A 24,543-nucleotide genomic window follows, 5' to 3' on the forward strand; every position below is an offset into this window, starting at 1 on the left:
TTTTTTTGTTCTGCATATGCAAATTTAGAAGTTGTACAATCCATTACAACAGGGACTACTATATATATATATATATATATATATATATATATATATATATATATATATATATATATATATATATATATATATATATATAATATATATAGTGATAGCATACGACTTAAAACAGTATGCTACTTAAAAATACACATTATACAGTGCTGTGCAGACCTTAATAAGAACGTTTTCAATGCCGCAGATACTGTATACAATAATGTATCAATACAACAATAGTGATTGTCTTTTCTGTAAGGGACAGGACGGTTCCATGACGTCAATTTAGCACTTACAAGAAATGTATGGTTCTCTGACAGTTAAAATAAACACTACACTAGTATCTGGCAATCAGTCCCCTCCCGCCCCCCTCGCCCCGGGTGTCTTACCAAAAGTCAGGATAATTAGAATCAACTTGCGAGAGAATTTGTAGCGAGAACATTCTGGTGCCATTCTTCTTAAGGGCGTGCTTTTGAAACCCCTTCTGCCCAGACTAGGAGAAAAAGAAAGAAACCCGCACTTTATACAAGAGGCATTTTTCCTTTAAAACATACCGATAACATACCAAGAAAGATCTTCTGTCTGGACGAGCTACTTTCCGTTGTTTTCCATGGGACCCTCAAACTTGTTATCATTTGCTTTCTGTGGCATTCTCATTTTTCAAGGTAAGAGTGACACTATCAAATGCGTAGAAGTATTACAGAGCATAGACCGGTGACTAATTAGCTCTTAAAAGTTCGTTGCTTGCTTTGACGGTTCTTTTCACTCTCTTAATATATGATTACTGGTAAAATATCGATTAACACCGCTTTGCATTAATTAGGGGTTAAACATCAATATCCCGTGCCTAGTTCTTATTGCTGTGTAATTTAATTAGACTTGTTGCTTGTTAACCTTTGTTTGTCACAGTAAAATACAATTATATATATATATATATATATGAGAGAGAGAGAGAGAGAGAGAGAGAGAGAGAGAGCGCCAGCCAGCCTGTGTCTGAATACCCGTGAGCGATTATTGTATATTTATTTTTTCTAGTAAGTAAACAGTTACCTTTTTTCTGTTTTAATGTAAGCGTTTTTTTTTTTTTTTTGCTCTGCGAATTTTGGTACGTGAATTTTGGTAATGCTTCATTCGTTGTTCACGTTAACACTTCAAACTATCGTGTGTCATGCAAAATGCGTTTTGATCAAATCATAATATATAACAACCTCCACAGCTATGGACAAAGGTTTTGCACCACCCAATAGAATTAACCAATTTTGTTTCACACAGTGGAATGAGACCTGCTGAACAATACAGAATGTAATTACAATCAAAAAAATTATAAGAGATGCAAAACATTTGTCCATAGTTGTACAGTATGTCATCCCCTAAGGCCATTTTTGATGACATAAATATATTAACACATATTGGCATGTTAATAATTTACCATAGAATGACATGACCACATTTGTGGATCACCTGGTCTCTAAGGGAATTGCATGTTTAAAATACTAGAAACTGATGAAAAGAAAACTCCAGCAGGCTGTTTTGAAAAGCAGTCACTAGCTGCATATTCAGAGGAACTGTCTACATTATTTTTAATTTGTATATTTAAATATTGTGTAGACTATAAATTGGGCACTTTGTGATCATTGCCCAGTAACATTCCATAGAGTTCTCTAATTTCTGCAAAGAAACCTGCTCAGCCTGGATATTTTGGCAGTGACCCCCCTGTTAATTATATACTAGACCCAGACGTTGTCCCTCAACTGGAATGCCCACTCACTACTGAAATGTTCCCTTGGTGCTGTTTTTTTTTTTTTTTTTTTACAAGACAAACATGACAAATCAATCTTTTAGCTTCTTTTCTTTGCAAGCTAAATGTATTTCACGTCTCTTGAAACATTCTCTAATTTGACCTGCAGTGTTAACACCCTGAAACCTCAGATCTCAAAAGCTACAGTAAGCAGACCAGGGCAGTGTTTGGACAGGGCACTTACAATGAGCACCAGGTGCTGCTGAATGGTTGAGGTGGCTCAGCAGGCAATCAGACAGGCAGTACTATCTGTATCTGAATACTGGCAGGGAATTGATTAAAGTTTTTATAACATCTTTAAAGGAGCCACCTTTAGGCTAAATACTGATGAGTCGAAGTGCCTCCTCATATGTGGAAATATTCCTATGTACAAGTACTCCATTGCACATTTAAACATTTGCCTAAATCTATTACTATGTTTATTTTTAGTACTATATATACATAAAACAGATCTCATGGCACTGAGATTAAAGCATGGGTGTTAAACCTGTGGCTTCCTTCTTTCTACCACATGGTATTCTCTTTGTCAGTGGCTACACAGTGATTACAAAGCCATATAAAGGACATTATACAAATGTATGTTCCTTTCTTTGTACCAAAATGGTAAGAAGATCTGCTATTCTGCATGCTGAGGCCAATTTGTTTGTGTCATACTGTCACCTGTCACTGTCCAGTGTAATCTGACAGTGCATATGAATACTGCCTTTACCCATACATGTCAACCCCTAAGTGTTCATACCAGTGAGACCCCTGCTGAAGAACCTTGGGATTGCAAAAAGATTTTTACACATGGCTGACAGCTATGCATCTGACCTAGACTTAAGGGCTGTGCAGACCGTGAGCTAAGCAAACAACATGAATACAGCACGAGTACGTAAAAAAAACCCACAATTGTAGCTAGTCATGAAAAGAAAAACTGTCTGCTTGTGCTTCTTTTGTGGAGACAAAATAAAACAAAAAAATAGTCTGGGTACTTTGCACACTAAAAAAATGACATTTAACAGTGAATGTTTATATGTGATCTGGTTGAACATGTAAATCAATAAAAAGGAATACATTTACACATATTTCGTTGTAAATACTGAAAAAATTAGTTTAATATACTTTTTTTTATTGATTTTCAGTTTTAATAAAATCTTCAGTTAGTGTGTGAATGTGATTATTATTATTGGTCAACATTATTCAAACAAAGAATCGTCATTTTACAGAAATACGAAACCAGTGTGTGGCGCTCCCCGTCACTTTGACTAAAATTAAGGTGAAATAAAGAGAGATAGACATACCATCAATTTCCAATTGTTCTGTTATTTCTTACCATGTGGCGTCTTTCTTTGTATTGTCTTTATAACCACTGACACAGGCATCATAGAGATCATTATATTTTTCGACTTTAATAATTAAATTCTCATTGATTTCCATTTCTCTTTTATTTCTGTATTAATTTCTGTGTGAACGAGACAGTGACAGTCCGACAGCCTCTCCTTCGACTCTGCCCGAGTAATGACATGTTGTGTACAGAAACATAGAAGGCTTGCACAGGCAAACCATCAGTTTGAGACAAGGCAATTTTATCTTTGGAGTAAGGGGGGAGTTTGCGTAGCAGCTACAGGAATATAGAATAGTAATGTACACCTCTTTATGGTAACCCCCCTCCCCCCAAAATGAAATAATACGTTTGTACAGTTGTAGTGGATTTACCGCTGTATCATGTATAAAGGGTTTGGCAGCGTCGCAAACAATCACAAACTTAGGCACAGACGTAAGAATCCATTGCATGGCCATGACACTCTCAAAATTGTGAAAAACTGTGAGTTTCATGGGTAAACCTTGAGACTTGACATCCACGCTTTACCTCAACAGTCATATTGAGCTCAAGAACCCTCTTTTGTACAGCCATGTTGTAGACATTTTTGGTATAGTCCTGTGGATGAACAGAGATTAATGGAAAATAATAGTCATAACTTGAAACTTTAATCAGTCTTTCAATCAGTAAAGACTAAGTATACACAATGAAATCATCTTCTATTGTGTGGTGAAAGCCAACATACACAAACTATTCGCCTGTAGACAATAGCATGATGTAAACCAATGTGCTAGAGCTTCACCAGCAATGGCAACATAATGCATTTGGAACAAAAACATCACCTCTCATTAGCATAACAACAGTATGGGTGCCAAAAGAAAGTTGAGGGTCAATCCAGGCAACTAAATTACTAGGACTTGTTTACCACGTCCCACAATGTAGTGTGACTCTTGTGGAGAGAGTCCTTTTGAATGTTTAGAATGCCACCCCCTAGTGTGTGACAAATGGGCTTTACAGATTTCCCAGTTCTATTCCCTGCTGGGACAGGCAGTATTAAACCCACCATGCGTTGTCCTTCCCCCTCCCCCAGCATCACCTTTCTCTTCAAAAATACCTGCATCTTCACCCTTCCCAATAAAAGTTTACCACACTAAAAGCATAGCAGTGTAATAAAACACAGTGAAAGCTTGGTAAAGTCTATAGGTAAGCATTGTAAAGCCCAGATAGATATGGTAAAACACGACAAACCATGCCACACATATTTCTACAAGAAGTTATTTTGGGTGTGTGTCATGTTATTTCTTTTATTTCTATGCAGGAAATATGTTACATAACACACTTACCAATATACTACAGCTATTTGGATCATTAAAATAATTTCCTTGTTTATGAAGGTTATAAAAAACAGCAGTGCTATTAATTCCTGTGTAAAAAGCAAGGGAAGATCGTTGTAAGATGTGCCATGATTTAGATTAATTAAATAGACTCACTTTTTACAGAAAAATGTTTCGGAAACTTTTGGAAGCCTGATAATGTGCCACAGGCAGTCTGGCATAGTCCCCTGTTCCGTAGAAAAATGTGAGCTGTCGTAACATTTTACAGTGTTTTTTTAATGTGTGTCTGAGGTTTTTAAAAAATGTTCTAATTGAGATCACTCTTAAGTAGGATTTGGCAGTCTGAACTGTTTATTTAAAATTCCATTGTTTCTTTATTGCCTCAGGGTATTCATTCTTTATTATTTATGCAATTCAAGACCAATCTGTATCAAGGAACATCTCTATAATTAATGGTAAACTAGTAGATAAAAGGTTCTACATTAATGGTGAGGCAATACCAACAGCGTCTGAGAAGCCAGTGAAAAATCTTGGGAGGTGGTACGACGGGGTGCTCTGGTGCTTTCAGTTTGGTCTACTGCTAAGGCTGCTGTGGCCACTGACTGTGTACGATGTTTATTTGACAACAGTTGAGAAGCTGGAAGCTTTAATCAGTTCATATGTCAGGAAATGGTTGGGAGTTCCATGCTGCCTCAGCAGAGTGGGCCTTTATGGTAAAGGAATACTGCAGCTACCAATCTCTGCTCTAATGGAGGAGTTTAATTGCGCCAAAGTTTGACTGGAAATGACATCAGTAGATTCACATGACAAATGTGTAAGGGAGGCAGCACCTGTGTTGAAAACTGGAAGAAAGTGGGTGGCAAAGAAAGTCGTGGGAGATGCAAAGACTGCCCTTCGAATCAGTGATATTATGGGGCAAGTGCAGAATGGAAGAGGGGGACTTGGTCTCAGTTCAGCTCCTCCTACATGGCACAAGGCAACCCCAGCGCAATGTAGGAAGCCTGTGGTCAACGAGGCGCAAAAGCATGAAGAGAGGATGAGGTGTGTAAAGGCTATTTCCCAGGCCAAGCAGGGAGAATCGATGAGATGGGAGAGTGTGGAACAACGCAAGGTTGGCTAGCAAGACTCATGGACAGTGGAAGAGAGCAGGATCAGTTTCCTCATCAGATCAACATATGATGTTCTCCCATCACCACAGAACCTAAACCTCTGGATGGATGAGGATATATCATGTCCTTTGTGTTCATCACTTGCAACATTAAGACACATTTTGACAGGATGTAAGGTGGGTCTTAGCCAAGGACGGTTTACTTAGCATTGGAAGACAAGCGTAACTTGACCAATAAGTTGCCACCAGTTCCATCAAAGCATTACACACAAAAGACAATACTCCTTCATCCAGGAGAGCAACCACCAAGAAAAGGTGTTAAAACGAAGCCTCGCCCAGGACAACTGGAAGCGGCTAGAGACTGGAAAATGCTGGTAGATGTTGGTCAACGGCTTATTTTTCCAACTGAGATTGCCACCAGTAACCTTCGACCAGACACTGTCTTGTGGTCTAGATTAGCACACCTTGTTCATCTGTTAGAGTTAACAGTGCCATGGGAGGATGCTGTGGGTGAGTGGAAGAAACTTCGGTATGCTCAACTAGCTGCTGAAGCGGACGGGGTTTATACAGTGGAGATGGGTTGTCGAGGATTTGTGGCACACTCTACAACCCGGTTTCTCAGAGATGTTGGGTTCAGTGGCCAAGAGTTGAGTCGCACATTGAAAAACTTACCTGAAGCAGCAGAAAGGAGCAGCAACTGGCTGTGGTTAAGATGGAAAGATTCTGGCTGGGGATCTCAAGCACAATAGATAGAAAGCAACGCTGATGTATTGGTAAGTAAATGGGGGACAATGGGGTGATGCCAGAATGACTGTCGAGCCCTCTTGAGGTGTTGTGGGCTAGTCGAAGAAACATTGAGGATGGAAGGTGCCCACTTGAAGACCCCAGAGATGTACCCTACTTAGCTCAATCCAGACGGTTGTCATGCTGATGCGCTGGGGAGACCGCACTGTGGTTGATCCCCGGAGCCAGCATCACAGCTGTTGTGTGTGCTGATGCCCTGGGGAGACTAAATAAGCTGATCCCTGGAGTATTACACTTCAGCCATCAACACCAGGCAGAAGGATATCTACATCCATAGATGGAAAGAAACACGGATGGAGATGCCGATGGATCACATTAGTTTACTGTAAAGCTACGTCTTAGTTGGTGCTTATCTTGGCGAGAGCCGAGTTCAAATCAGCATGAAGTTTTAGCATCTACTCTCATGTAATGGAAATCATAATTACTGTAATGGGTTGTTGGCATGCCTGAGTCACTAGCATATTTGAGCTAACCTGAGCAAGGTGCAATTTCTGTAATTAGACCAGTATAAAAATAATTTATTCTACCTTGAAAGAGTTACATTTTTCATTGCAATTTTTTAGTGGGGAAGAAATTATCTTATGCACCCCTAGTACTGTATATATAAATTAAGGGTGGGCTCTGTGTGGCCTCCTAATATTACTTACATGTTCCTAAATACTTCAAATTCGTAGCCTCCGTCCTTGTTTGAGTTACTAAGCAACTCTATGTTGTGAACTGTCTTAATTTCACCGCAAGTTTACGAATGGCATAGATTACTGCTCATTGTACACGAGAGATTGGAGTTTGCATCTCATTATAAATAGATTTGCAACGCCGAAAGTCAAAATGTAGAACTTCAAGAAGTGGAATACACATTACAATGTAATAGTGTAGCGCAAACAGACCACAGGCACAGCAAAAACAAACCAAAATCTAAAGGGTCCCCAAAAACAGAAAGCATGAATAAAACTAATTGTGTTTCTATATATGGAAGTTTAACGTGGTACACATGCACGGTAATTCTGCACCCTAACCATGCTTCCCTACATGCTTTCAGTGCTTTAATTTAATTTAAGAATATCGCAGAAATTTTTTTTTTCAGTCTATATGTATATTTTAGTAAAAGAAATAAGTACATACAGCAGGCTACAGAGGTAAATACTTTTTGGAGTGTTTCATTTGTCTGTGCACTACATCAGTAATTTTAATTTCTAACCGGTACTGTACAGTATTATTGTTCAGCCAACACACCATGCTGTAGGAGACACTGCACTGTGCTCCGACTGTAGGCAATTTGAGAAAATACTGAATATACGTGAGCTTTGTCCAGTCGTTCGGCTTGGATTTTGTATCAGTGTTTTAGTTTTTTGCATTATTCATGTAATTTTGGGTTACCATGTTTGCAGAGTGAAACACTTTTCTTTTATTTTCTTCAATTCACTGAGGCCGCACTAACTCTGAAGCAGTTAAAATAACAGAATATAATAATACAATAATATAGTAACTTAAAAAATTAAACATTGGGTGTGTGTATTGCAGATGATAACAACTATGTATTTTCTTTATATTGTCATCTCATAACATGTTAAATGTACAAAAAGCCAGATTCAAAAAATTGATCAGCTATTCCCTTATCTAACAAACATATGTTAGAAAAGCATGATCCTTATACTTTTCATATATAGAAAGTGGTCTACTTTTTATATATTTAAAATATCTGGGATATATTTAAAATATATTTTCGTCTGTAATCCATGTATTTATTTTATAGTGATTACAGACTAATGAAAATATATGATGCCCCATATAGTTTCAACATATAAAATAAATATATGGATTACAGACGAAAATATATTTTAAATATATCCCAGATATTTTAAATATAAAAAAGGGGCCAATTTCTATATATGAATGTAGCAGGGTGGTAGAAAGCCCTGAACATTATTAAAACATATGTTTTTGTTATTGTTGTTGTTGTTAGGCTTCCCAGCCAAAGGCTTCTTCTGTGGAACAGTTGAAGTTGCTGATTTTAAACTTGGCACATTGAGAACTAAACACGCTTAGACGGGTACTGATACTGGGGCTTGGGACCCGTAAAACTGCCTGGTAGTTCTAGTTATTATTATGTGTAAAAATGATGGTGATAGCTGTGTTTCTGTTACTGTTTTGATAGTGTAGCCATATGTTTTGTATTTGTGTTGCAGCATGGATGGGAAGTCCCATTCACATGAAAAAACCTGTGCAGAATGTGACCAAGGGAGTATCAGAAAAAAAAGAAACTTAAAGGAACCGTGAGGGCTACTGCAGTGTACAGTGTTTTCTGTTTGAACTTTTTATTTTATTTTTGTATTTAAATAAAAACAGCACACTCCGCGTCTCTTTCACTGCAGTACTGCCTGTGTGTGTTTCGATTCCTGCATCTGGCCTGACGTCACCACACGCCACCCTGTCACAATAAAAAATATAAAGATCATACTTTTCTACCATATATGAAAAATATATGTTTTTTCCATTAGAGTTACCAAGGGACGATTTCACAATTTTACTGTTTGTGATGAGACAAAAAATGAATGCTGTTTTGCTCTACTTGCTTTCAAACTACGTGTAAAATGTTTGCTTCCGAGTAGTGTTACCTGTATAGTTTGTTTTGATTATGTGAAGCATCTCGTGGTTTCGGTTTGATATTTTTCCTACCTAAAGCAATTAGAAGGAGCAGCGTGTCAAAGTCTTTCATTCTACCACCAAGTAGTAAAGTGGAATAGTCGTTTATGTAAGTTTAAAATAAAGCACATTCAAATATAAAATAAACCAAAACAAAATGTGTTTATGCCATTGCTATTTAACATAGACATTAATATAAGGCATTAATAAATACATTTTTTTTTTTGGGGGGGGGGGGGGGGGGGGGGGGGGGGTCTTTTTCTTTTTTTTAAAGTAACTAAATGCAAGCAAACGTTTAAACAGGGAGTTTCACATACGAACAGGTAGTTGACTATACACCAGTGAGAGGCATGCGTAAAATAACAGGCACAAACCGAAGTCGTAAATCAGCCAAAAATGATGATACATCAAGAGTAAAAGCGAAACTTTGATATTATGATGAAATTCGTACATTTACTTCCGAAAGGAATTTGAAACGAACAGTCGTAATGAAACTACCGCAGCAGGGATGAAACTAAGTTACAGGAGTAAAAAGTACTTTAATACATTGCGGATAGGTCTACGAACCTCTGAAAAGTCAAGATACGAAATAAAAATCAATGATACATAGAGCCCGGTAAAGTAATATTATAGTAAAACCTGTCTAACCCAGATCCTGTACAGACATCATTCTGTATAATTCAGCATCATTTTTGGCTTCCGACCAAATCCTTATTAAAATTAGTGGTGCGATCCCCTTTGCAACCTGGAACCTGTTTATTCTGGAATCCAGCCGCATGATTTGTAAGTCTTGTCAACCTAAAATCTGCACTCTGGCATGAAGTCATGTGACTTTTCTAAGTTCATAATAAAATATGCTGCATACATGCATGCATTTCTCGTGGGTATGGTTTAGTAAAATCCTTGTTTAGATACTGGAGAAAGTAAAATTAAAATGAATACAATCTTTAAATTAAAGGATTATAACTGGCAGTACTTCAAGTTTTTTTTGTGTTCAAATAGTTTGTCAGTTTACTTTTTTAGATGCAGTGTTACATTTTACAGTACCTCCATCATACAGAACACCGCCAAAATACATGTGAGTACTTTATATGATGAATAAAATACAAGTGGTACAATATACGCATGGAAAAACAAATATTCTGGCTGTTGAGATGGCATACCTCTAATGGTGTTAAACCACACATTAAACTCAACATGCCAATTGCGTTTTCTCTTCATGCAGTGAATGCGCAGATCACACTGGATGACTGCTGTGCAAATGGACAGGAATGGGCTGGTCAGAGGCAGGATTGTAGGGCCCTTGCATCAGACTCACAAATGTGTAGGTAAGTAACCTGTTATCTTTCTCCTGCTCCCTTGATTAAACAGTTTAGTGGAATTCTGTTTGTGTATATGTAGAAAGTTTGGTGCCCTAGAGGCTACAGGTGAGGACAGGGTCTTGCAAAGATTACCCAGTTCACTATCAGTGCACAGATACAGCAGCATAGTACAATTCTGCTAGTATTGGGTGCTGTTGTATTTCAATAAGCAGTGATCTAGCTTTCTACTCACTCTGTTTTGTTTCTTGCCCAGGGTTCTTATAGCTTGTGTCTGATCATTGGCATTGTATATTGTAGCTTATGAGTCTGCTTTCTATCACCTCCCTTATAAAAGCATTGTGCTGTATGCAATAGGAAAACCATATATGATGTGTACGAAAATATTTTGCCACAAGTTCTGTAAAATCAGATTCAGATCAAGCTGTTTGTGTAGGCAACAGCAATTTGAATAAATGTAGAAATTGTGAAGAGGATGTTCCAGGTAAGGGAATGAACGAAAAGTATTCAACGAAGAGTTTTCGTCGGCTGCCTCCTGCAGCGGTATGGGGGGCTCAGATCGGCGGGAAGAATTTACGTTAAACCAGCCAAGCATTGTCTCCTCCAATGACATTGAAATGCAACTAAATCCCGTATCTCAGTCTACAGTGTTGATTTTGATATCCCAGCTGCCCTAGCGGTATGGCGGTTGCGCAGTAGAAAAACGAGGAATATGTTAGTTAGACCTGTTTTGCGCTCTTGCGGAAAAAATCGATCTTCTCTCACAAATATTTTTTGTGTTGGTCAGAACAATTTCATGTGACGGTTTGGGCGATTTATAACCTCTTATACCCGCGCCGCCTATGGTAGTGCCTGTAACATTACAAAATTCAACCCCTGGTGTGCATTGTTTGACTAAGACCTTTTTGTTTGTTTATTTTTATACAATTTTTAATTTTACATCTCTTTTTTTAGGATATCTTGAAATAAAACTCCCTCTCTACAGCAGTTACTGCATAGTGTAATATTTCTTGATATTTACCATTTAAGGTTTAGCTTAAGTGTTACATTACAGTACATGACTGAGTGATACAGAGGGCACAAAACTCAGTGTTTTCAACTAATTTGTTTAAGGTGAATTGGTTATATTGTATCAGTTATTTTTTAAGGCTAATTTTGTATAAAAACAGTTCTCATATACCGATATCTATATGTCTTAGAAGTATTTATTATTGGCACATAAACTGACTGTATTATTTAATGTTTACACCCGGCTGCGCATATGAATACCTGCACTTTTTTGTTCAGAATTTCCCCCCTGCTGTAGATAAAGTATTTTAGTTTCTGATGCCAAGAGTACTGTATATCAGAGCACAAACAGGAAGCTATATGTGTTCTGTTGTCTCTTGCTTTTTTACATTTTCTTAAATAGTATTCTATAGTGGCAAAAACACAATATTATACAGCCAAGCAACATCACAGACCGATAACTGAAATGACAATATAGTCATGTAGCTCCTGTTAAAAGCCTTACATTACACACGATTTGGTTAAACTGTTTTATAATTTTTGGTACAAAAAATAAATCTTTTAAAAAGGTATTTATTATAAAATAATGTCTATTAAGACTTTTAATTGTAATGCTTGATTACTAAAAAGAAAGCAGTTTCAATAAAGAATTAGTATTGTAACAAAATACAAATGGAGGCTTGCCAGGATGGTTGGATTTACAAATTGAACGATGTATTAAAAGACTAAAACACAGAAAAATAAAAGTGCAGCGTGGTGCAAAATAACCATAACCCAATCTGCAATAACGACAGTGTTCCCTTCTCTTCTCATTAGCACCAACCCACACAATACAGATTTGTGCTATTGATATGTACCTGCTTTGCTCTTGCCACAAATTGAGCTGCTGTCCTTTGACTTCACTGCTGAGCATCCTGCCATAGTGCGCCACACCAATCCAGATGCTCTTTCATGTCACTCCTGCGCCAAGGAGGAATGCAGCCACTGCCTGAAGTGGGAGTTCACAGCTACGGCGCCAGACCGCGGTTGCTGCTGCCAGTGCGGCATCTTCAGAGGCAGGCCATAGAGGTGCAGCAACAAGCATTCAGGCTGCTGATGTAGGCTGGTCTGGCTGGAGCCTGGAAACAAATGGCAGTGGGGCCCGACAGCTTCTGTGGTGCTGTCCCGGGGGGTTGGTGGGGTCCCCCAGTGTGTCCGTCACAGGAGCTGGGCCTGGCTGTTGATGGCTGGTGGTTGGCGGCTGCTCCTGGGGCTCCGTCTGTGCTGTCTGGAGCTGGCGGCTGGTTATTGGGGCCCGACGTCTCCCATGGGGCTGCCCCTTGGGCTTGGCTGGGTCCCCAGTTTTAGCCACCATAGGAGCTGGGCCCAGCTGGAGCCGGCTGGCGGCTGGCTGCTGGAGAGTGGGATTCAAGTCCTCACAAGGCTTCCCCTGCTTCAGCCATAGCAAGCGCTGGCCCCCCCTGGAACAGCATGAGTCCCGCTAGGAGGTCCAGTTGGCTCCCAGTACGCCTCAGGAAGTCCAGGCCTGGGATGTAGGGGTCTTGAACAGGGGCAACCCACACAGGATGTTTCATGGCCTGTTTCTCAATGTGAATTGTCATTATTCCCTTCCACCATATGGGCGACAGCTCCTGGTTACAGTTCACAGCTACGCTGTAGTGGCCTCCAGCTGGATCTGACTCTGCGGTGGAGCCTGTGTCAGCTAGAGCAGTATAGAGAACCCCGTCAATGTGCATGGGGACGTGGAAGAAGTCCCCGAACGATGTTCTCCCCACTACGACTGCAGGCTCAGTTTCAGAACTCCAGTCTTTTTAATTAACTCATACTTTTTTTAAGGAGATAAAACATCTGTTAATTTAAAATTAGAACCGAAAAACTAAGTAATATATTTCAGGTCGCTAGCGGTCTGTTAATGATAATTATGACGACAATGCAGCTGGAGAATATGGCAAATCTGTGGAAGACTGCAAATTGTACTTGAGCCTGCAAATTCTGTGATTTCTGAGGAAATCCTGCAGATTTAGACTTGCCTCTACTCATGACTACAGTGAAATGTTGCATTTTACTCTCCCAACATACATTTAACTCACATAGGTCCATATGTTACCTCCAGTCTTTAACTCATATTTTTTGAAAGGAGAACAAATAATGTAAATCTTACAAAGTAAGAAACAAACACCTTGAGACTGGAGTAAACACTTTGAAAATCTGGCACATCTTGTCTAAATTGGAGATTAAATTACTCAGTGATCAAAAACTTTGTCTGGAGCACTGCATATAGCCCAGCTTTGACCTTTGTCTGCTTGCAGATTGCATTGTAGACTGCTGATGAAACTGGCTCAAGCCCAGTTTGAAACTGGAATGAGATGAGATTGAGTTTCACAGACTGGTTTCATGACGCAAATGGAAACATGTCCTATTTTTCAACACAATGCCACAGTAATTGAAGGCAGAGGGTCTCAAGGGGGACACAAGACCAGAACAAAATGCGTTTTGGTACTTTATCTGCCTTTTTGTGGTAAACATTTTTGTTGGCAGTCAAAAAAGGTCCTGAATGTGTATAAATGAGAGAAAAGGGACTTGCTTCTTAATCCAGGAAATACCTGGGAGGTGAAATTGCACTGAGAGGCAAAGTGAATAACAGGAAACCAGAAGGATTAAATCAGACAAAATCTCTGCCCTTAAAAGGAAAGATTTGGAATTTTTTGGGAATGATTCAATGTGAAATGCTTCACCAGAGCTTAGTGAAAGGTTTCTGAGTAACAGTCTGAATGGAGCGGTTGAGAGGACGCAATGCTGTACAACTAGAAAGAACTGATCCCCCCCCCCACCCCACCCACCCCCGACCCCCGCGCGCCAAAGTTCAATTACTCAGAACAAACTTAAAGCACATTGTAAATCAGGCTGCCACTGCAAGCCAATCGAAGCTGTCATGCAAGCACAAGAGAACTTTATGAGGCTTCAATACGTTCCTATTTTATATCTTCTACTGCAGACTTCTTTAGCAGATGCACTTGTTTACAACCCTTTTTATTTCTTTATACATAAAAAAGTAACTGACTTATTCTGTCAGCCTGGCAGAAGATAATTCTATTGGTTAGAGCTGGGTGCTTGGATAACACAAATCCCATACAGTAACTGATAGATTCCATTGGGAAATCATTGTAATACCCACATGTCCTTGAAGAACCTATTAAAACTATTAAAACCATTAAACACTGTATTATTAACAGGGATGGTAACAAATACTGTGACCAGTCTACCAGCGGCTCATACCATTGTAACTGCCCTTTTGATACTTGTCCCCTTGGTCAAAATCATTGTAAAGCCGTTGTAGTCCAACTGCATTGCCATTGAAGATCATTTGGTAAGGTAGTCTTTAAAACTAGGCAAATCTTAGGAGTTGTAACATATTACAAGATATAATTGAGTCCTAACAAAAGGTTATGGTCCTAAACAGTGAGGTAAGCACTTGTCAGAAATAATGCAGGGGTTGTTACAGGCTACCTTTGTAAGTGGTATTTTTTTTGTATTTATTTATTATAGTTTAGTTTGTAAAATTAGCATTGTGTGTCTTCATGCTGAAAAAATAGGTGCAAACTTTGCACTGTTGCAAAACGACTGAAAAATGTTCACAGTTTCGCTGTTCAAGCAATTTAAATGTTTGTGAATTTGACAGGTCAGTATAAATTGCTTTGTGTGTATTTTTTATAACGAGTGGTAACAAACAACACTTTAGTAAAGTAGCAACTGATTAAGTGGCAGTTACACATGAATGGATGGTAACACACATCTGCACAGTACTGACACCTGATTGGGCAACCTAGTGAAAGCTGCAGTATATCTTGGAAAGCATGTGTCTGAATCTTTGCATGAGCTGATCCACATGCTGTGCTCCCTAGAAGTCAACCCCTGCTATAGACCCCTGCTTCAGTGCCATTGGGCTATTAGAGTTCAGATCTTTTTCTGATCACTTAATGAATATCTTTCTGTTTGCCTTTGTGAGTTTGAGTCATTGTTTTGGTCTGGGCTCTCACTGAACTCAGGTCAACACAAAACAAAATACACAAGGCAACCAATAGTACTACAATACAATACAATTTGCTGTTATATAGGGCTCTTCATGTGAAGCATCCCAGGACGTTTTACAAGACCCAAAAACAAATGGCTAACAGCTCAGCCTAACAGTAATCACGTAAAAACGGATATGTCTTTAAACCTAGTCTTTAGACTTAAAAGATTCAATTGTAGCTGCACCTCTGATATCACTTGGAATAGAGTTCCAGAGACTCAAGAACTAAAAGCTCTTCCTCCTCCTGATTTTAAGTGACTGCCAGGGATGACCAAAAGGTCAGCACTTGCTGACCGTAGAGTGAGATTGGGAGTATAAGGTACAATCAGATCCTGCAGATACAAAAGCCCAGATTCATGAAGGGCTTTGTAAGTAAGAAGCAGGATCCTTAAAATCAATCCTGAATCCTGTTAGTAAGCACTCTAGCTGTCGTACTGACACTATATCTGTTTACTCCTCGTAATCTTGAGTTAAACATACCCCCTCCCCCCCTTTCAGGTTCAGTGTGTATTGCCAGTCATAGTACATCATTTTTAGAGCATGGAGAGTCTGCTTTTTCACTTGTTACTTGCTGTTGTTTACAGGAGCCTCTCCTCGCTCACATGCTTGCTGTGGGTAAGGGGGACTACACTGATTTAGCAGAAGGAACTGTTTTGCTTCAGATGTTTGGGAAAGGCCATTATACTATTGCATCATAGCATCTGTTCCCACTTAGCAGTGTTTTGCTGTATCTGAATCAAAGCATTGTCTATCTACTGCTCATCCAAAAAGGCTTTTACTGAAAGCCTAGATTTTCTTAAACAAGTGAGAAACAGAGTAGGCTAAGCAATGAATTACTCTGTTGTTATAACATTTTACCATTGTAAATTGGCGCAGAAAAGTTTGATTTTCCTGTGTTTATATCTTGCATTGACTGTGCTTTTCCATAATTAAATGTTTTAATATAATACTTTACAATAATTGCCTTGTCTGCGTGTGCTTTACCTTGCTTTTACGATGCTTCACTGTACTTTGCTGTATTTTTATCGTACCGCAGTAAAGTTTTAATCCTTGCCTGTTTCACAGGTGACCTGTTTCATTTTGAGTTATTTCATTATCTTTTCTCTTTTTCTTTGCAGAATAGCACAAGAGCAGTGCTGCATTGCTGCGCAGGATGATAACTACTGTACAACAGGTATCAATCTGGCCAAGCAGCACGGAGAGTGTGAGACTCTGTACACTGACGCCACTAGCTGTGAAGCAAAGAACATTAAGGTCTGTGAAGGATTCACTAGGTGACATGAAGTACACAATATAAGCCTTTTATTACAGCTACTTTGCGTTTCGAGTGCTGTTCTTTGTGCAAAAACAACAGCATATTAAATATCAATAGCATTGCAGCATCATTCATTATTTGTTTAAAATGATACAATATTTTGCCCCAACATAATAAGCGTAAGTCAAGTCCCGTGTTTTTTGTGTTTCATAGCCAGCTGTAGCCAGTGCTTGCATTATTTAAATTAACTTTCCTTTTCTCAGAGGTGTTGTAACTGCTGTCTCCTGGGAAAGAACGCCCAGCAGCAAGGTCTGAGCTGTGAACAGAACCTGTCCCTGGGTTACGAATGTGGACTGGTGTACAGAGCATGCTGTGTCGAGGGACAGGAGACCGGGACCGCTCTGCTAGCTGTGCAGCCTCCACAAGGTGAAATAACAAAGTGTCTGTTGTCTGAGAATCCATCGCATTGTTAAAAACAACACTGTCAGCAATAGGCTTGGGCCCAAAATCCCAAATTAACCTTTTAAAATAAGCAAGGAGTTGGAATCCTCACTCAATACTGAAACTAAAACCTATACAGAAACGTTTAAATTGGGATGGAATACTAGTATATTAATCTGAAGAAACTGCAGCATGTCCTTTAACAGACCATAGCATTAATAGAATTGGAAACACATTTTGATTTGGAACAAGGACTGCACAGCATGTTACCAATACAGCTGCACAGCTGCATTGATTTTCTGATATTGTGTTTCAGTATTGCAATGATTGTAAATATTGGTTCTTACCAAGGGTATGGTATGTCAAAATAAGAAATGTTTACACTAGGGTACCATTCTACCAGTGGTTAATACCATTGCCTCTGTAAAACTATTGAATTGCCATAGACACTTATAGCATGACTCTGTAACTGTCTCTATTCATCCTGCTGGTGTTTTCTCCTTTACTGATGTATTGTCCTATTTATTAACATTACTATGTACAAGAGCAATCCACATGAATTAGGTCAACAAAGAATCTGCTGTAGACCTACCTATGTTTAAATCATTGATATAGACCCCTTTGGCTCAAAGCTTAATTCCTTCAAAGAAAGAACGTACATATTGCAAAATAGTCTAAACTCAGTGCTAATCTGTCTGTAAAAAACAGCTTTCTTATGTGTACAATTCAAATTTATTTTCTACTTTTTTCTTTGTAAATACTGCCCTCTGGTGGTTCTTACTGGACTATCCTTCTTTAACCAGATTCTAGCAACTTTTATTTCTTCCATGCTTCTTTGAATCTTACATAATTGAAAATGCTGTGTAATTTAGACATGTTGGAGCAAGTTCAATTTTATTAAATGCAATTAAAGTTAAACACAGATTTTTCAATTTTTGAAACTGCTTTTCATGTGATTTATTAAGTGTTTTATTTTTTTTTCTGTGCTCTACAGTGCATGCTCTTGATTGACAACATAACATACTTGCACTACAGTACTTGCCAAACTTAAAAATGAAATAACCTGTCTTCTTGTCAACAGAGCCTGCAACCAGTGAACAGGATGACCCATACCTTAACGACCAGTGTAGAGGTAGGCAAAAGTCAACTCATTCGTTTTAAAGATGTCATTGCACAGAACAAGAGCCTTCACCAATTCTAGTATTGGAACACAAGTAAACAAGACATACAACAGTTGTCGTCCTTTTCCTAGTAGCTGGATTATCTGAACAGTCTTAAAGGATCCCAATAATTCAGCCTCAACAACATGGCTGGTGACCCATTCCATACCGTCACCACTTTATCTCCACCTGTGTCTTCCGGTCTGGTTTCTGTGCTGTACTTAAAGTATTGACTTGCATTAACTTCGTCAACTCCTTTTAAGCCTAGAAAGAAATATTTTGTTTTTGGTAAAATGTCCTTGTAATCACCAGTGTTTTTAGAATAATAAATATACTTTTTTTCGAATGGAAGGATAAATGTAAATTAGGATGTGTGGAGAGCTTCTTTGTTGAGGTAACGTGGTCTTAATTTAGTTTTTGTCTTCCACCAAAGCTTGCCTTTCATTTTTGACTGAATGTAAACATTAGTTGGATTTGGAATGGCAGAGTGATTCCACTTATAATTGGACAAATCAGATTTAGAAGTGAGTAGTTTTTCGCGATTTACGATTATACTGTAAATTTACGTAAATCTCGAAAAACTACTCACTTCTAAATCTTTTGTAGTCATTTTTGTATTACTTTAGTATAAATACATGTTAATTTGGATTCATATGTTGTTTTTTTCTGACTTTATGTGAACGAAAAGACACAAATTCACCCGTTTTCTCATTGGAAATAGTGATATTTTGAAATTTACCTGTCCTGGTCACAAAAGCAAAGTTTGTGGGGAATAATAGCCATTTTCTATACTTCTGAGGCATAAGCAATTAGGAAATAACACTTACTACCCAGGAACAAAAATTATGTTACATAGTGTAATTACAGTAAAATATGGGCAAATGTTGATCCTGGATTGTCTGTGTCCTGTGTGTAGGAGCGGCTCACTGTTCACAACAGTGCCGTGTGACTGAATCGGGAGCCACCTGCTCCTGCTTCCAAGGTTACAAGCTCAAACCAGACGGGCACACTTGTGAAGGTAAGTGTATCTACCATTGCGGGACACAGGTGTCTGTTGCACTAAAGGCTAAAGGATTGCTCCTTTTTATAATCAGTGTCAAAGGTGTCAAGGCGCTCTGCGTGGAGTGTAGGATGCACCCTATAGCCTAATTTATACTGTAATTCTTGATATGTATTTTTTTGTATACAACTTAAAATAACCCTGGTTAAGGGCCTCTGCTAATAAATAAATAAATAAATAAAAATGATCCAAGATACAGCTGATTTTAATAGAATAATTTTTCGTAATACATGGGAAGACGTAAGTATAGTGTAGCCAGGACAGCTCATGTGGTCCATCCTTCCTTTCAAGACACCTCTCTGTCACTCCTTGGGTTGGATCTGAAGAGCTCCCTTCCACTGCATCATTAAGGCCAAACTTGACAGGCCTGCTTTAGAACTGCGAGAGTTGAATTAGGGGACACCTACATTATACACAATGTGTTTTCAATGGTCCACATTTACCAGGGTAGACGGCAAAATTACATTTAATCTAGTTTGTAAAAAACTCTAACTATTATAATAAAAGTAACAACCAAATCAGAAATGTAATTTAAATGCTCAAAGGTCTCCCTTATATAAGATTATCGCTACTACTTTTTTCCATTAGACAAATAATAGTTGAATTTTGGTGTGATGATAAAATACCAGTATAACATTTTACACTTACCAAGGTAACACTTTTTCTTGACTTCTGCCTAGATATAAATGAGTGTCTGCTGGGCTCTCATAACTGCCGCAGTGGTGAGAGGTGTATCAATACCAAGGGGGCATTCCGCTGCCAGCGGGAAGTCAGCTGTGGGACCGGCTATGAACTGACTGACAGCAACAACTGTCAAGGTAAATGTCACCTTTCATCTGCTCTGTGTAATACTTAACACATTAATAGATTAAAGATAGAAGTTAAATAAAAAAATCAAGAAGAATTGAAATAATAAGAGGCAATTATAAAGTTTTGCTTTGGTTGTTTGTTTTGTCTCAAGAGGGCATACTCAGCTGAGTCCAGCTCTACTCAATCAATTTTGAATCAGATTTCCGCCAGTCTATGATAGAATATAAAGTTAAAAACACTTGCACCGATATTTATATTGTAGTTTTGTAATGGTGATAAGCATATTATTCTTTCTAAACAACATTCCAAAGTTATAAAATGATACTGAAGTTAGTTCTAACCTTGGTACTCAATTCTTTGTTCTTAATTTGAAGTGTTATGTAACTGTGTCTTTTTCCCCCTCCTTCTCCTCTTTCAGATATTGATGAGTGTGAAACCGGGACTCATAACTGCGCTCCTGACTTTGCTTGTCAGAACACACAGGGCTCGTTCCGATGCAAGCCTCTTGTGCAGTGTGGAGAAGGCTTTATCCAGGATGCTCAGGGAAACTGTATTGGTAAGAACCAAAACCATTAATGTGCTGATGATTCCATAAGGCTTAAGTTCTGTTGTACTTGTATGTAACCTGGTCCTGCCATCTCCTGCGTGAAGTATTAACACTCCCAGGTTTTTGGATGCACGCATTTCCATCTGTGTGATGTTACTTGCTGGCCATGGTACCATATTGTGTCAGTCTGTATGGCACATGAGTGGGCGTTCAGTCCAGGCTGTCAGATAGTGATATGTAACCTGCTGAGATTGTACAGGCAGCACAGAGCTAATTCCTCTGATGTGTTTACATTTTACACTTCACTCCTGCTTACTTCACAGATGCTGGACCTGTTTCAACTTTTAAATCACAAACAGTATAAATCGCTTTCTATTAGAACAGGTTTTTGGTTACTTGAGTGGGGCTACTTGATATTTTTGAGTAAATCCTTCAGATTCAATTGGATTGATACACTATTTTTAAGATACCAATTGGTCCCTGTGGAGTTTAGGCCTTTTCTGGGGCCACTGTAAATGTTTTTAGTATGTATTTATTGCACAGCATATTGTGGTGGTGTTGTTATGAGATTCAAACACAGGCATATTGTGTATATTTTCATAATTTACAACGAATCAAAATGTTCTACTGAGAATGTTTAGTGTTTAGTATTTTGACCAATGAATTGCCTTGTCTCAAGACGAATGTTATGCTGATGATCTTGACAACTTCCATCAAATACTAAAGTACATGGTGCTAACAAAATAATTCCAGTAAATCTTACCTAACATCTATAGTCATTCCTATATGAAAAACACACTAATTATGGTATAGTTGGTTTCAGAGCTAGAATGTCATAAATGTACAAACTGAGACCCTATACGGGTGAAAACAGCTCTTATTGGGATGAATCGTCTACACTGCCCTCCTAAGTACCAGAAGCGAATGTTTATCTCCTGTTCCAGTCGGACCCCTTTCTTTCTAAATATCTTAGTACGTAGGAAGCACTGTCAGTAAGGACTGATATGACGCTCAGTGAGGCACCTGTTTGGCCAGTCACAATTGCAGATACCAATGTATCCAGTTGTATGTTCTTTTACTGATTGCTTACTCTTCCTACTGGGTGGTTGTGAGAAAGACCTAGAGCAGTGCAGATGTGCGTTTAGTTAGAGTACTGCTGCTTAACTGTCTGGGTTAACAATTTAAGTACTTCACTCTGTGACATTAATTTTACAGAATGGAACTAAGGAACGAAGTATGATCTTAAGCATTTGACAACGGAAGTAAATGTGCTCAGTACTTCCTGCAATCCATCTCTAGTCTTTCTGTGCAATAGTGTTAATCCTGCCCATTCTGCCTTTGTAGGAAACGCCTTGCAGCTTGCTTTCACTCATTCTTGGTTGCTTTGCGATCATAGTGCAGTGAACTGCATGTTGCTGTAGATGTTTTGATTGCTTTGTAAACACTTGTATTATATTTTTTTAGAATAACACTTTTTTTTTTTCTTTGAGATATCAATGAGTGTATGCGTGCCAGTGGGCCCTGTCCTTCTGGACAAGTCTGCATCAATACCGTGGGCTCGTTCAGCTGCCAGAGGAATTCCATCACCTGTGGCCGCGGATACCACCTTAATGAAGAAGGGACCCGCTGTGTCGGTAAGTTCCTGTCTGTGGCTTCATTTGGCAATTAACAGGGGCTACCATGTAACCACGACTGCCTCAAGCATCTAAATGATGGAGTTCAAAGGAAATTACTCGTACTTCACTCTGAAACCGACCATACTTTATTTAAATATTTATTTAACAATGCTTTTTATCATTTTGAAGTCCTAATGTGTCATATTAATTCTTGTTGAGCAAGACTTGTTATTATTTATTATCAAATTATATGGGCTGTGTGGAATTAGGTGGTGATTAATGTGACCAGATTGCAAATCTGCAAGATGTATTTACAGGTGATGCACTAAATATATGGGGTTGCTCTGAAGTGCAGTGCAGACACCACTACAGAACGAAAGCAGGACAATTTATAAATGCATTAGTATTTTATTAAAATAAATAGACAATCAAATTTTAAGCACTAGGGGTTGTAGTAAAAACCTAACTTAACTGAAGGAAACCTCTGGGAGTCCACAGTTAGCAGCTACCCCTCTCCTCAAGAGCTGTCTCTTGCACATCTGCAAAGTGCTGCTCTATTTGCCAGATCTCCAAGGTCTAAATAGTTTTTAATTCAAAGATTCTGACTATCCCCAGTTAGTAATTGAAATAAAATAATTTCCCAATTTTTTTTCGAGGAGAGTTTAAAAAGTGGTTACCTCTAAGCAATGCTGCAACTGCTGCCACCCGTTTGCATTGGAAATTCAGTACATGGGTGCATATACAAACTCTAAACTGAATTAGATGTCAACTATTTGCCTTTTAGAGGTAAATTTTGCAAAGATAACTTTATAGAGAGGAACGTATTATTTTAAGGGAATCCATAACACTATTTGTAAGCTTTATATTTTTATCTATTTGTCTGAATGTGATGAATGTATATTCATAGGAATAAGAATTTTATTAAAACACCACCAGTTTATTTCAGCTTTTGGAGGTAAAATAGTGATATTTTGAAATGTCACTGTCCTGGTCACAAAAGCAAAGTTTGTGGGGAATAATAGCCATTTTCTATACTTTTGAAGCATAAGCAATTAGGAAATAACACTACCCAGGAACAAAAATTGTGTTACATAGTGATAATCACTCAGTAATGTGGTGCAAACAGCTGATTGATCGATCTGTCAAGCTTTTAAAATCTATGTGAATGGTAAGGTAACCAGGTGAAAACAGCTGATTTGTAGATTAGTAAGAGCGAGTATTACAGTATAAGCAGTGCGTTTGTTATTTAAATCTATGTGAATGGCAAATAACGAGATCCAAACAGCTGAGTTTGCCCAAAAATATATGGCGTGCTTAACACGGTATAAACAATGCCATTGTTATTGAAATCAGTGGGAATGGCAAACGCTATTTGTCCGATATAAACGACTGCACGCAATAACCCTGTACTGTGTAAGTGGCAGCAACTGTACCAGTAATTAAAGAGTGGTTTTGCTGAGTTAAGCAATATTCTTGTATTTTATCAAATGAAACCAAATCATACACTGCTACTATATATGAACTTCTTGAAAACATTTTCTGAATCATTTGAAAGTGTAAACAATATTTTGTGCATTGTTGCAGTACCATTGTTTTCATCCCTCTTAAATATACATAAAAATGGATATGTGTTTAATTTAAACAGAAGACATTTTATGTGTGCTTTCTAAAAATGTAGGTGTGCTCCAGTTTGTTATTAGCATTGCTGTTGACCGATTCTTTCTACTTAGAATCTGTACTTTATGGGGCTCACTGCATGCCTAACACCCCACCTCAGCCCCTTATTGCCCTTCCTTCCCACGCTTGCATTGTGTAGATGCCCGTGAAAACTTACGTTTTGTTGCAGCAGGGCCGTTGCCTCTCCTTATGGTATAGTTTAATCAGATTGAACATGAAATGTGAGCCGCAGCTGTGACAAAGAATTATTCAGTTTCTGTGTTTAGATGTTGTGAATTACTGTCATCACAGGATGGCTCAGAATATTGCAATAGCATGCAGTATGGTAGTATGGCATTGAACCCCTGAAGAAATTAAATGGTCCAGTTTTTTTCTTGAACGTAACCTGTGAGCTCTGCGTCTGTTCTGGTTGCCTTGGAGACGCAGAGCTGACAGGTCGTGTTCAAAAAAAATAACTTGACAGATTTCAGTATATGTCGTTGCCTTTTTACTCAGACAAAATGGTAAGAAAACGTGTATACATTTGTTATTCGAAAAAAAACTTAGACATAT

The 24,543-nt window shown here is 38.4% G+C and overlaps 1 protein-coding gene across 2 annotated transcripts in view; it reads left to right on the forward strand.

Moving 5' to 3' along the window:
- Nucleotides 1-457: 457 nt before the first annotated feature.
- fbln1 (fibulin 1) overlaps nucleotides 458-24,543 on the forward strand; it is a 59,075-nt gene continuing 34,989 nt past the window's right edge. The window contains exons 1-9 of one of the 2 annotated variants that reach the window (XM_041255274.1): nucleotides 458-701; nucleotides 10,252-10,354; nucleotides 16,544-16,679; nucleotides 16,944-17,106; nucleotides 18,203-18,253; nucleotides 19,198-19,299; nucleotides 20,022-20,159; nucleotides 20,570-20,707; nucleotides 22,189-22,332. In XM_041255274.1, coding sequence (XP_041111208.1) covers nucleotides 647-701; nucleotides 10,252-10,354; nucleotides 16,544-16,679; nucleotides 16,944-17,106; nucleotides 18,203-18,253; nucleotides 19,198-19,299; nucleotides 20,022-20,159; nucleotides 20,570-20,707; nucleotides 22,189-22,332 — 1,030 coding nt within the window. In that variant the 5' untranslated portion in view covers nucleotides 458-646. The remainder of the gene's footprint in view (nucleotides 702-10,251; nucleotides 10,355-16,543; nucleotides 16,680-16,943; nucleotides 17,107-18,202; nucleotides 18,254-19,197; nucleotides 19,300-20,021; nucleotides 20,160-20,569; nucleotides 20,708-22,188; nucleotides 22,333-24,543) is intronic. The other variant, XM_041255273.1, reaches the window with a different exon arrangement.

This window comes from Polyodon spathula, chromosome 7 (assembly GCF_017654505.1).
Source record: "Polyodon spathula isolate WHYD16114869_AA chromosome 7, ASM1765450v1, whole genome shotgun sequence".
Lineage (NCBI taxonomy): Eukaryota > Metazoa > Chordata > Actinopteri > Acipenseriformes > Polyodontidae > Polyodon > Polyodon spathula.